The sequence below is a fragment of the Dromiciops gliroides genome, chromosome 1 (assembly GCF_019393635.1).
Source record: "Dromiciops gliroides isolate mDroGli1 chromosome 1, mDroGli1.pri, whole genome shotgun sequence".
Lineage (NCBI taxonomy): Eukaryota > Metazoa > Chordata > Mammalia > Microbiotheria > Microbiotheriidae > Dromiciops > Dromiciops gliroides.
The window spans coordinates 597,766,749-597,779,798 of record NC_057861.1 but is presented as its reverse complement, the minus strand read 5'-3'; the positions used below and the strand labels follow the sequence as shown (position 1 = coordinate 597,779,798).

At 43.5% G+C, this 13,050-nt stretch overlaps 1 protein-coding gene across 1 annotated transcript in view; it reads right to left on the bottom strand.

Annotated features, from left to right (window-relative positions):
• GGA2 (golgi associated, gamma adaptin ear containing, ARF binding protein 2) overlaps nt 1-13,050 on the bottom strand; it is a 44,201-nt gene that overhangs the window by 20,088 nt on the left and 11,063 nt on the right. Inside the window, 8 exon segments of the mRNA XM_043999288.1 lie at nt 237-317; nt 1,416-1,519; nt 2,075-2,162; nt 2,164-2,199; nt 3,795-3,848; nt 3,850-3,912; nt 10,112-10,187; nt 11,200-11,284. Of these exon segments, the coding sequence (XP_043855223.1) occupies nt 237-317; nt 1,416-1,519; nt 2,075-2,162; nt 2,164-2,199; nt 3,795-3,848; nt 3,850-3,912; nt 10,112-10,187; nt 11,200-11,284 (587 nt within the window).

Sequence of the window (13,050 nt, the reverse complement as noted above, 5' to 3'; positions counted from 1 at the left end):
AGTCTGTCTATCTACACCGCTATACATACAGCCATCATGCCTGTGCTATCGTCTTCTACCCAAGGATCCAACATTGGCAGAACCCAATATATCTATCATAACACACCAAGGATGACTCCAAATTCAAAGAGACTAAAACACTATTAAAAACTCCCAAGTTCTGGACTCCAGAAACTGGTTCCGTTTCCTGAGCTCTCTTCCCTCCCAAAAGAAGTGAGAAACCTGCTGCTGCCCACCTCCTTGATGAGGGTCTTGATCAGTCTGTTGGCTGCCTGTAAATCTTCAGGGTGGTTACTTTTCAGAAGCCTTGTCAGGAGCTGGGGAAGAGATTCCATGAGAAAGTGAGACTATCTTTGTCCTCCTCTCTGACCTTTTCCTTCCCACTCTACCCCAGCGTCCCCTCAGTGTTATCCTCTGGGATACCGGACAAGACCAGGGTCTAAATGACGAGTAGCTCATGACACAATGCAATGCTCTCATTGTGGGTCCTGATCGTTCAAGGGTGGGGGAAGGGTGACTGCCGGAAATGTGGAAAAGGAAAAGGGTAAGACAACACTTAGCCCCATAATTCCGCACGCAGGATGGGGCTGCCCTGAGGACTGAGACCTGACACTGACATTGTTCCAAAGTCAGGCTCCTGAGAAGGTCAAAGAAACAAACCACTGTGTCATTTCCCCTTGTTGTTCCACCAGGGGAGCCTCGGGAGTGGTCAAATGGACTGCATCCCAGAGTGTGAAAGGTCAGCCAGCTAAAGATGATGGACAAAAATATCTCTAGGTTTCAGTGAAACAGGGCACTAGGTTTGACCTTTGGGAGCCCCGGAAATATAGTTATCCCTTCCCACACCAAATGTTGGCAGATAAAAGGATTTGATCCAGCCAGACAGTGCTTAAAAGAAAGTCACCAGACTGATATAGAGTTGGCCCATCCCTCAGGCTGAATGTAACTGTCAACATCCCCACAGACTACCCCTTTTATCCTCCTTCCATCAAGAATGTCCTTGATGTATTCATTTTAATATGAAGAAAAGTGTCCTAGGGTTAGGGTCCCTGCACAGCCTCATCCCCCCCTGCTAAATGGTCTAGAGGTAACTCATCAGGTAGAGATGTTTCCCAGGAGCCCCAGTATGTGCTGGCTGTGTACAAACACACACACACACACACACAATCTCCCCTTAGCCTCTTTCAAAACCACTACACTGTCGCCAGAAGTCAGTCCCCTTCCTATCTCTTGCATGAGTTCACAGAGGCTTATAGACCACTGAGTTGGATAATTGAGGATCTTCCAGAAGGACACAAGGACCCACAGACAATCTATGAACAAACTTCCATGAGTGTTACATGGCAGTCAGACCATGGAGAGGAAAGGTTAAACCTCCAGGACAAGGGTAGGTAAAGGAAAAGGGTATTAATTACCTTCGATTTTTCTTCATCAGCATCAAAGATGGAGCTCTTGGGCCTGGGAGAAGGTGGGGGTAAGATTTTGTCCACTGGTAATTTGGGGTCTTGCTTAATGATTCCTGAAACATGCAACACCTAGATATCAAATGCTGCCTCTGCCCAACCCTCATGGGGGTCTTGGTGACCACAGACTGAATCCAAGAATCTTATAGTAAAAGAGTGCTCCCTCTGCAAAGAATCTGACATACTTAGTCCCTGGTGTCCTGTAAGGGACAAATAAGGGCATTTGCTAAGGTAGGACACACCAGATTAAGGAGAGACATGAAATTCTACACTGTCTTTTGAGGGAAAATCCTATGAAGTACCATCAAGGCAAGGATGTAGTGCTTCAGAGGAGTCAGGGACTCTTCAGAGATACAACCATGTAACTACTACTGAGTAATCAGTATGAGCCTAACCCTGAGCCCAACCAGCTTTCGAATGTACACCACCCAAAGCCCACATTGGTCATCTTGGGCAAATACATCACATCCCCATATAGAAACACCCCCGGGTCTCAACCAGTCACTGAATGAGTTCCTGACTAACCTCCCAAAATCTGTGTCAGGGGGGAGAGAAGGAGGGAACAGCCAACTTCTTAACTTAAACAAATGGGGAAGTAACATAAGCTAGACCTTGTTGTCTTCAGCATCTGAAAGCATCTCGTATTTTGATATCGGCAGGAAACCAAACTGTCCAGCTGAACATTATTTCGATAATTCTGCGATTTGACCTTCTCTGTGGTCCAGGATCCAAAATACTGATAAGCAAAAATTGGAAAGAAGGAATTTTAGACCATTAAGAAATCAGAGAGATAGTCTAGTTGAAAACCTTTAGTAAAATAATACCAAGAGAATTTAAGTAAAACAGTCTATGTCAGATCCCTGGGAATCCCCGGAACTGTTTCCCCCTGCCTTCCAAGTCTCTTAGCTCCCAAGTCCAGTGTCCTTTTTACTACACAATACTACACTAAACACTAAGCAGAAAAAGGTAGGGTTTCAGATATAAGCTCCAGTGAGCAGAACCAGGAGAACATTGACACAGTAATAGCAACATTGTGTGACGATCAACTGTGATAGATTTGGCTCTTCTCAGCAGTGCAATGATCCAAGATAATTCCAAATAACTCATGGTAGGAAATGTTCTCCACATCCAGAAAAAAAAAAAAGAACTGTGGATTCTGAAGCAGATTGAACCATACGGTTTCTACTTTGGGCTAGTTTTTTTAGGTTTTTTCTTCCCTTGTGTTCTGATTCTTCTTTCACAACATGACTAATGCAGAAATATGTTTCATGTGATTGTACATATATATCCTATATCAGATTCCTTTCTATCTTGGGGAAGGAGGGGGAGAAAAATTTGGAACTAAAAATATTATGAAAACAAATGTTGTGAAAACTATCTTTAACATGTAACTGGAAAATAATAAGATACTTTTATGACAGATATAAGCCCAAAGTCCACCTACATTTACTGACTACATACTATACTGGCTCCAGATTACAGGCTTCTTTGATGCCTCATTCTCTAACTCAGGCTTAATCAGAGCTAATTAATTCCACCGTGAATGAGAAGGATGCCCGTTAAGGTACTAAAAGGAAGAAGATAAAGTCAAAAAGTCAAAATAAAGGAAATAAACTAGGATGGGACAAACACTGACAAGGCTCAAACTGAACCTAAGTCTGCATCAGTCACTCCAAACACAGCACCCAAGCTAAAGAACCCCTCTCCTTCGAGTGCCTCTCGGAGGGAAGAATGTCATGCACAGCAGGCATTATATCACACTTCACCACTTCAAAGATTCCCCCTACAGAGTCAGGTCACAACTCTCCCATCCTTTTGTTGATGGTTTGATGAGTTGCCTCGGCCAAAGAAATTCATCAGCTACCCTTTGATCGTTGGCCTCTCTGAATTTAGCTAAGTTGCTCCTCAGGCAATAGGCATACAGTCTACCATCCAGGCTGCTTAGGGCCTTGACATTTTTGTAGGACCTGCTAGAGTTTCTATTACACTAATAGAGTCTTTAAAAACTCAGGGTCACCTCCATTGCACAATACCTTGTGGAAATGGAACTTTAGTATTAGAAGGTATGCTACAATACACGGGGAAACTGGGAAATGAAGCAAAGAACAAAGATCAGCTGCTTGTCCATTCTTTATGTAACAGTAACAGCACTTCTTGCTGGTAAAGTGCCTTATGGTCTCCTCAAAGCATTTCCACATGCAAATCATTACAGGCTAGGTGTTAGGATTTGTCCTCCAGCCTCAGCCTCTCTTCAAGGAAGGGAATGTAATCCAGAGCCACCCGATTCTCAGGAAAACCAAACACATGAGGTGTCCCTGGGAAGTAACTCACCTTTGGAGAAAGCACTTTGATCAGCTCATTCAGGAAGCGGAATTTGGCCACCTCAGTCATGGAACTTCTCTCCACAATAGTTCATGCATACCCTCCAGCACCTAGAAAGGCCAATTAGCTTTCAGCACAAGGAAGAGAAGAACTCATGTCTACTGGGCTCCCACCCATAGGGCCAGGGACGGCAGATGCAGGTAGAGACAGCATCTGTGAGTCACCTAATTCAGATGCTCCCTCCTTCAGGAAGCACCAGAGAAACAGCTATGGAAGCCAAGAGAGAGAATAGACCATTTCTCTGGTCCCAAGAATTTCCCAGAAATCTTACTGACCACACAGCCCCCATCAGAAGGAAAAGAACAGGACCAACACAGCCCCAATCCTAGTCTAGCAAAGGGCTCCCAATCTAGTCTCTGCCTGTATTCCTGAAATCCAACTGATGCTCAACTTTCAGGCCACTAAAAATGGCGTCATTTTTAATAATAGTGCCATTTCCAGGCCAGTATCTTATCAAATCTCCGTATTGGTAGCACCATGATGGTTTTGTATCATCTTACTAAAGCCTCTATGTTTGTGCTTATGTTCCGGGACAGTCCTACAGAAGCCTAACTCTCTAAATAAATAAAATCAGTTTCCATGACAGCACTTCCTGCAGAAGAAATCAGAAGAGGATTGACTGTTTTTTTGTTTGTGGAATCCTGTAGAGCTCAGGCCTTTCAAAACAAGGAAGAACCAAACCACTCACTGTGAACACACAATTGTTAAGGCTAAAATTCTAGCAAAACTGCTAAATATCTAGTGAGTGGTCCGCCAATAAATTATAAGCTTAGCAAGAGTTAGACTTTTAAGAGTTTATTAAGGAGAATAAGAATTGGTAAAGAGAGTGAGAAAGGCCTAGATTCCTATCTATTAAAGGGAGAGCCCATTTCTAGCTCTGCTCTCCACCAGAGTCCAAAGGAAAGCCAGAGACCAGAGCTCTAGTCTCTTCCTTCTTCCTCCCACTACCCAACGTCACTTCTGATGCCAAAGAAAAGACTCCTGGTCTTGCCTCAAAGACCTTCGCTTCATGGGCGGAACTCTTCTACAGTAAGTCTCCAGCAGGTGGCATCATTCCAATTGTTACACACACTCTTGCAATTTCCTCTGGGAGATGGAGCTAACATTTCTATGAAGACTTAGGTATTAAACAAAGCCTCAGAGCACCAATCCTTCCCCTACCAAGGGTGCCCCTATTTTGAACTTCCCAGTTACTGTCAATGGGACGAATCAAAACCCTCCTCTCTTTACTCTGGTCTGCAGCCTTGAATGTGATCCTCTACTCTTTCTCTCTCACCTACCCCATCTTGTCATTTTTTTCTCTACAACATCTCTGACACACATGTCCCTTCTTTCTACTCCACAGCAATCATGTTAGTTAAGGCCCTTTTCACTCTTTTCCAGACTACTGCAAAAGTCTTCCAATTGGTCTCCTTGCTGCCTGACTCTCCCATTCAAATCATCTTCCACTCAGCTGACAAACTGATCCTCTTAAATGGAGATCTTACCATGTCACTCTCCTACTCAATAACACCAGTGGCTCCCTATTACCTACAACATCAAATATAAATTCTTGTTTGGCCCTTAGAGCTCTTTATACACCTGGCCCCTTATCTTTCCAGTCTTCTTATATTTTACTCCCCTTCATGTAACTGTACAAGGCAGCTGTACCAGCCTACTTGTAGTTCCTCAAACACAATCCTGCCCCGCCATCTCTGTCTCTGTGAGTTTGCTCTGCCTATCCCCCTCACCTACAATGCCTCCATTTTATCTCTATCTCTAAGTTTCTGGCTTTTCTTCAAGATGCAACTCAAATCCCACCTTCTGCAGGACTTTCTTGGTGCTAGTGCCTATCCATCTTTACCTTCTATAGTACCTTCCATAGTTACCTTCTATCTAATCTGTATTTATCTTGTATGTTCTGATTTCTAGTTGGTGTCTCCTCTCCTCCCCATTAGCTCGTGAGCATTAAGAGAAAGGACTGTCTTTTGCCTACCTTTATATTCCCAGTGCCCAGTACATAGTAGGTGCTTAATAAATGCTTATTGCTTGGTAGATTTGACTCTATTCTAAACCTTAAAAATATATATATATATATATATATATATATATAATATATATATATATATATATATATATATATATATATATATATATACTCTGAGTTATTATTGTGAATCAGTGATCATATGATCACAACTTTATTTAAAACTTAGGGAGTTATATTATTATTGTTTGCATTGGCTTTGATAGCCATTTGTCAAATATATACACATATGTTTATGTGTACATGTATATGGATGAGATTAATGGACCATTAAGTGAATTGAACCAGATGACCTCTAAAGTCCCTACCAACTCCAAGATTCTATGGTAGATTTTCAAATACATGAATACTGTTACCATGTCCTCTCCTAAGTTTTCTTTTCTTCACTTGGTCCAAGTCCCTCTTTTTTTTTTTTTTGCGGGGCAATGGGGGTTAAGTGACTTGCCCAGGGTCACACAGCTAGTAAGTGTTAAGTGTCTGAGGCTGGATTTGAACTCTGGTCCTTCTGAATCCAGTGGCTGGTACTTATCCACTGCGCCACCTAGCTGCCCCGGTCCAAGTCCCTCTTAAAGTATAACAACCAAAATTGGACACAGTACTTGACAGATATCAAACTATTAGTAACTGAAACTTATATATTACTTTTAAGTTTGCAAAGAACTTTTACTTATGCATATTATCTTATTTGGGCCTTAAAACAAGTATCTGAGGTAGCACTACATGTATATATTGCCCCCATTTTACAGATGAGGAAACTGAGACTCAGAAGTTAAGTGACTGGCCCAAGGTCACACACAACTATTGTTAGAGGCTGGACTCAAACTCAGGTCTTTCCAGCTCCAAGCCCAGTACTCTAACCACTATGTTATGCTATCTTTCAACCATTATTTCCCATGATATAGGCACCATAATTGTATTAGTACTGAACAATAATGTATTTCCTTCTCATTTCTTCCTACTCCCAGTGAAAATGCACTCTTGCCTTTAACATCTGTCACATTAAAAGTATATGGTCGGGGGCAGCTAGATGGCGCAGTGGTTAAAGCACCGGCCCTGGATTCAGGAGTACCTGAGTTCAAATCCGGCCTCAGACACTTAACACTTACTAGCTGTGTGACCTTGGGGAAGTCACTTAACCCCCATTGCCCCGCCAAAAAAAAAAAAAAAGATATATAAAAGTATATGGTCAACTAAAGCCTCTAGAACTATTTCAAGTGAACTTCCATTTAAGCAGGTCTCCCTGAGTCCTGTAACTCTGAAGTTGATTCTTTTTTTAACATAAATGCAGGACTTGATATTGTTGTTGTTATATTTCATCTTACAAATTTCAGTCAATTTCAGCCTGTTAAAATCCACCAGGATTTTGTTCCTATCATCTTTGTGACCTTGGGCAAGTCAATTTCTCTGGGCCTCAAGTTCTTCATCTATCTATTGAGGAATTTGGACCGCACAGTAATCTCCAAAGTCTTTTCCAACTCTAACCCTATGATCCTAGCTATCTGTCCCAGGTTGGTGTCACCTAAAAATTAGATAAGCCTATAATCTGTGTCTTCAAGTCACTAGTTAATCAGTTAGCTGAAAGCACCAACTAAGTGTCAGACATTGTGGTAAGTTCTGAGGATACAAAAAAGGCAAAAAACGGGCCCTTCTCTCAAGGAGCTCACAGTATAATGGGGGAAACAATATGCAAGCAATTAGGTACAAACAAGATATATACAGGATAAACTGGAGATAATTGGCTGAGGGAAGGCACTGACAGTAACGGGGATCAGGAAAGGCTTCTTGCAGAAGATGAGATTTTAACTGGAATTGAAGGCAGCCAGGGAAGCTGGGAGGCAGAGATGATGATATATGAGAGAGAGAGAGAGAGAGAGAGAGAGAGAGAGATCCAGGCATCATGGGCAACAGTCAAAGAAAATGCTTAGAGTTGGAAGATGAAGTGTCTTGTGCAAAGGAACAGCAAAGAGGCTAGTGTCACTAGATCACAGAGTCCATGGAGAGGACTAAAGTGTAGGAAGACTGGAAAGGGAGGGAGGGACTAGGTTATGGAAGGCTTTAAAAGCTAAAAAAAAAAAAAAAAGATTTTCTATTTGATTTAAAGTGATAAGGAGGGCAGCTAGGTGGCACAGTGGATAGAGCACCGGCCCTGCAATCAGGAGAACCTGAGTTCAAATCCGACCTCAAATACTTGGCACTTATTAGATGTGTGACCCTGGGCAAGTCAGTTAACTCTCATTGCCCCGCAAAAAAACAAAACAAAAAGAAAAAGTGATAAGGAGCCACTGGAGTTGACTGAATGGGGAGGGGTGTGACATGCTCAGACTTACCCTCTAGGAAGATCGATTTGACAGCTCAGTGAAGGATGAACCAGAGTGGAGAGAGACCCAAGGCAGGGATACCAACTAGCAAGGTATTGCAGTAGACTAGGGGTCAGGTGTTGAGGACCAGCACCACAGTAGTGGCAGTGTTAGAGGAAAGAAGGGGGCATAGAGAAGACATGTTAGGAGTGACAGGACTTAGCAATGGATTAGATTTGGGGGATGAGGTGAGAGCGAGGAGTTGAGAATGACACCTCAATTTAGAGCCTGGGTGACTAGGAGGAGAATGGTACCCTTGGTAATAATAGGGAAGTTAGGAAGAGGGAAAGGTTTTGGTGGGGGAGGGGGGAATTGTTCAGTTGTGGACATATTGAGTTTAAGATGTCTATGAGAGGGGCAGCTAGGTGGCACAGTGGATAGAGCACTGACCGTGGAGTCAGGAGTACCTGCGTTCAAATCCGGCCTCAGAAACTTAACACTTACTAGCTGTGTGACCCTGGGCAAGTCACTTAACCCCAATTGCCTCACTAAAAAAACTAAAAAAAAAAAAAAAAAGCTGTCTGAGATATCTACTTTGAGATGTCCAGTTGGACTTGGACATGGCTGTAAGGCAGGATATCTAAGATAGGCAGTTGAAGATGAAAAGCTGAAGGTCAGCAGAGAAGTTAAAGCTGGACAAATAAATCTGAGAATTATCTGCATAAAGATAATAGCTGGGGGCAGCTAGGTGGTGTAGTGGATAGAGCACCGGCCCTGGAGTCAGGAGTACCTGAGTTCAAATCCAGCCTCAGACACTTGACACTTACTAGCTGTATGGCCCTGGGCAAGTCACTTAACCCCAATTGCCTCACCAAAAAACAAACAAAAAAAAGATAATAGCTGGGGGGCCGCTAGGTGGTGCAGTGGATAAAGCACTGGCCCTGGATTCAGGAGGACCTGAGTTCAAATCCACCCTCAGACACTTGACACTTACTGGCTACACAGCCAGTCACACGACCCTGGGCAAGTCACTTAACCCTCATTGCCCCACAAAACAAACAAACAAACAAAAAGATGATAGCTGAATTCACAGGAGCTAATCACCAAGTGACCAGGATCCAGGAAAGAGTTATTATGGATGACTGTGACTGTCTGTGTCTTTACAGCAAGTAGAACATGGCTGGCACGTTTTGGTAAGTAAAAGTGAGCAAAATGTGTTTTTTGTCTTTTTTCCTTTGTGGAATCCCTCTAAGGTGAGTTCCTCTCAGTTGCTGGGATGTGTGGTACGCAACAGGGTTTGTCCTAACCCAAGGCTTTCTTGCCTCTCTCTAAGAATGGCTAATCCAGGGTATCTCCAGATACTACTTCCTCTCCCTCTCTCTCTCCTTCCTCCCTCCCTCCCTCCCTCCCTCCCTTCCTTCCTTCCTTCCTTCCTTCCTTCCTTCCTTCCTTCCTTCCTTCCTTCCTTCCTTCCTTCCTTCCTTCCTTCCTTCCTTCCTTCCTTCCTTCCTTCCTTCCTTCCTTCCTTCCTTCCTTCTTCCCTCCCTCTCTCCCTCCCTCCCTCCCTTCCTGAATTTTTGATTGGCCAGATGCTTCTTTCTCTTTTCCCAGCCCTCTCTCTCTTTGCACTATGTGAATGGTGAGGTACCTACCACAAACCAAGAGGGGTTAAAGTAGAACCTTCTCCTCCCTCATCTAGTGTGAAAGCATCTGGTCTTGTTCTTTAAGAGCCAGTCCTCAGAATGCGACGCCTCGGGCTCAGCCCTCCCCTCCCCTCCCCTTTCTCTCACCCCACATCCTGCTTTCCCCCAAAGCCTAAAGTCTGAATAGCTCCCTTTAGGAAAGTCAAAGGGGAGCCCTCAGACAGAGTCTCTAGTGTCCTTTTCTACCATGTTGAGGGGGGAGGGGAAAGGCCCTAGAGGGAGAACCGGACTCCAACTCACTGTTAAGGCATGAAGAGCTTCCCTCTCCTGCGGGGACTGGATCTTGTGGGCCAACAGCCAGGGTGCATGGGATGGGCTGAGGAAACAGAAACAGGACAAGACTAGGCATGGCATGGACTGAGAAGTTCCCTCTAGACAGAGGGAGAAAAGGGGAGGGGGCGTGGCTTATTACACAATAATATCCTGTTACTGCTGCTGACCTAGGAACCCTGGAGAGGCTGGCCAGAGGCACAGTAGTCATCATGTGGCTTCCCCGCCAGCAAGAGTACCAAAAAAGATCTAAGAGGATAGGATCAAAATCCTTCCAAGCAGCTGTGATGAGGCTGTGAGAATGCTGCTACGTTTTCCCAGAAGCTCTGTATCTGTGAAGGTCCTGCAAACTCCCCAAACACAGCATATCATATAATTGCCTCCATCAAAAGAAGAGAGACAGGAAAGGTTCTAGCCAACGGGGACCTGTTCTGTTTGCATACCAAAGAAGGAACCAACAGAGCCTTCGAAAAGGCTGAGTCAGGATGAAAAGGAGGGCTTCCTCTTCCAGGGTCATGAGCAAACAATGTGACCAAGGCAGAGGTGGGAAAGCCAGCAGGAAAGCACCCTAGCCACTGCATCAGCCTCCATGGGAGGGTGGGATCCAAGAAGTTTCCTGGGAACTCCTCTCCAGAGAGGGACTTACAAAACAAGGGAGCAGGGGGCCTGAACCTGTAGCAGAGAATAAGTGAGACTGGAATACTCAGAGAATTCAATTGGCCTTCCCTGCCTCCAACCCTTTCAAAAATGCCAGTGTGGGTTCTAACCAGGAGAGCTGGAAAGCAAAGTTATTATCCCTTATGAACATCAGCTTTTCTGCTCACCCCCCCTTGACTTCTCATACCACCCCAATGAAGGTTCCTATCCCATCTCTTCTCTTTGCCCTTCTGCCCCTCAACCCACAGCAAGAACCCCAAAAACAACCTCACAAAATATTTGCCCCTTTAAATTTTAGGATCCTTGATGCCTGACACGTAAAAAATTGCTGTGTGTCTATCGCAGAGTCTGTGTGAGATTATAAGAACCACTGAGGCAAGAATGTATAAGGTTCATCTTACCCATTGGGATCAGCATTTACTTGGTCACAGAAGCACTGGATACACGACCAGTTCTCCTCAGGCATGCTTGGATCTGTGGCTTTATCTGCCAAGAAAGAAAGGGGGGCAGGATGAGAAAATAGAGACAACGACAAGACTGACAAAGTAGAGACCCACAGCTCCGGAGACAAATGGGCTCTTGCATGGCCAGAGTGGTCCACTGGGAAGTTATAAAAGGAGAAAATCATCTGGCATAGAACACTGAGATTCAAAGTAGAGTTGATAAAACAGCAATGTTGTACAAATTCGTCCTAAGCTAACTATCCCAAAACTGCTTTCATTTTTGGCAGGGAGGTGGAGTCATAAGTGTCTTTTTCCTTCACACTTCAGGTGGGTTTCCGGCCCTAAGTGTGAGATATATACAGTCTCCATCTTCACAGAAATACTGTATCATCTATTTTCCATTTGATCCCTCAGATCTAAATTTCATTTTTATTTTTTATGAGCAATATGTGTGACGCAAAGAAGAGAAAGCAGGTCTCAAAGTCAGGAAGACTTGGGTTCCAGTTTCAACACTGAAAAATACTGACAGTGTGACTCTAGACAAGTAACTTAACCTTTTAATGGCCTAGGTCAGGGGTTCTCCAAGTGTGTGCTTGGGGTTCCTGAGAGCAGAACTATTTTCATAACAGAACCAAGATATTTTAATTTCAAGCACACTAAATATCGACAGATATAATCTACATAAACAAAAGCTCTCTGGGAATCCTCAATAATTTAAGAAACTAAAGCAGTCCTGAGATGAAAACTGAGAGAAACTTGAGAACTGAGGTCCTAAGTAACTTTCTAAGACAGGAAGTTAAAGAACAATTGCTATCTGCAATAGCATAGGGAGTTTCTTATTCCAATGAAATCACAGGTCTAATCCAACTTTTAAAAATAAGTTTTATGTGTCTTTTGTTTATAGACCACAGCTCCATATTCTCCTTCTCCCTCCCCCCTCAGAACAGAACCCTCTCTTGTAAGAAAAAAGTCAAATGAAAATACCCTGGGAGGGAAGGATCTTTTGGGAAAGGAAGATGATGTACAATTACAATTAATAGATATCAATAAACCATTTTTACCTATTAGGCCCTGAATAGGAAAAAAAACCATTCAACTCAGTGACAATGTATACCATGTTCTGTCCTAGCAGTCCCTACCACTTCCCTTTGGAACAGCAGGGTGGAATATATTTCATTATCTCTTCTCTAAGACCATTATTAGGTTGTTTGTTTTGTTTTGTTTTGTTTTTGGCGGGGCGATGAGGATTAAGTGACTTGCCCAAGGTCACACAGCTAGTAAGTGTCAAGTGTCTGAGGCCAGATTTGAACTCAGATCCTCCTGACTCCAGGGCAGGTACTCTATCCACTGCGCCACCTAGCTGCCCCCCATTATTAGTTTTTTGACCAATTTGGAAAGGAGACCCATAGCTAGTCCTTTCTCAGTTATGTAGCAGTAGCCAACTTAACTATTCTGAGGCTCCATTATCTTAGAAGTAAAAAGTGTATTATAGGGGGCAGCTAGGTGGCGCAGTGGATAGAGCACTGGCCCTGGAGTCAGGAGTACCTGAGTTCAAATCCGGCCTCAGACACTTAACACACACTTACTAGCTGTGTGACCCTGGGCAAGTCACTTAACCCCAATTGCCTCACTAAAAAAAAAAAAAAAAAAAAAAAAAAGTGTATTATAATACTTGCAATGTCCATTCATAGGGTAGCTATGAGGAAAGCACTTCATCAAGTGCTACAAACATGCAAACTAATATTTCAAAGAGGTGTCATAGAAAATCACATTTGGGTGTCTTGGGGTCACCTGGAAATGAATTTATCT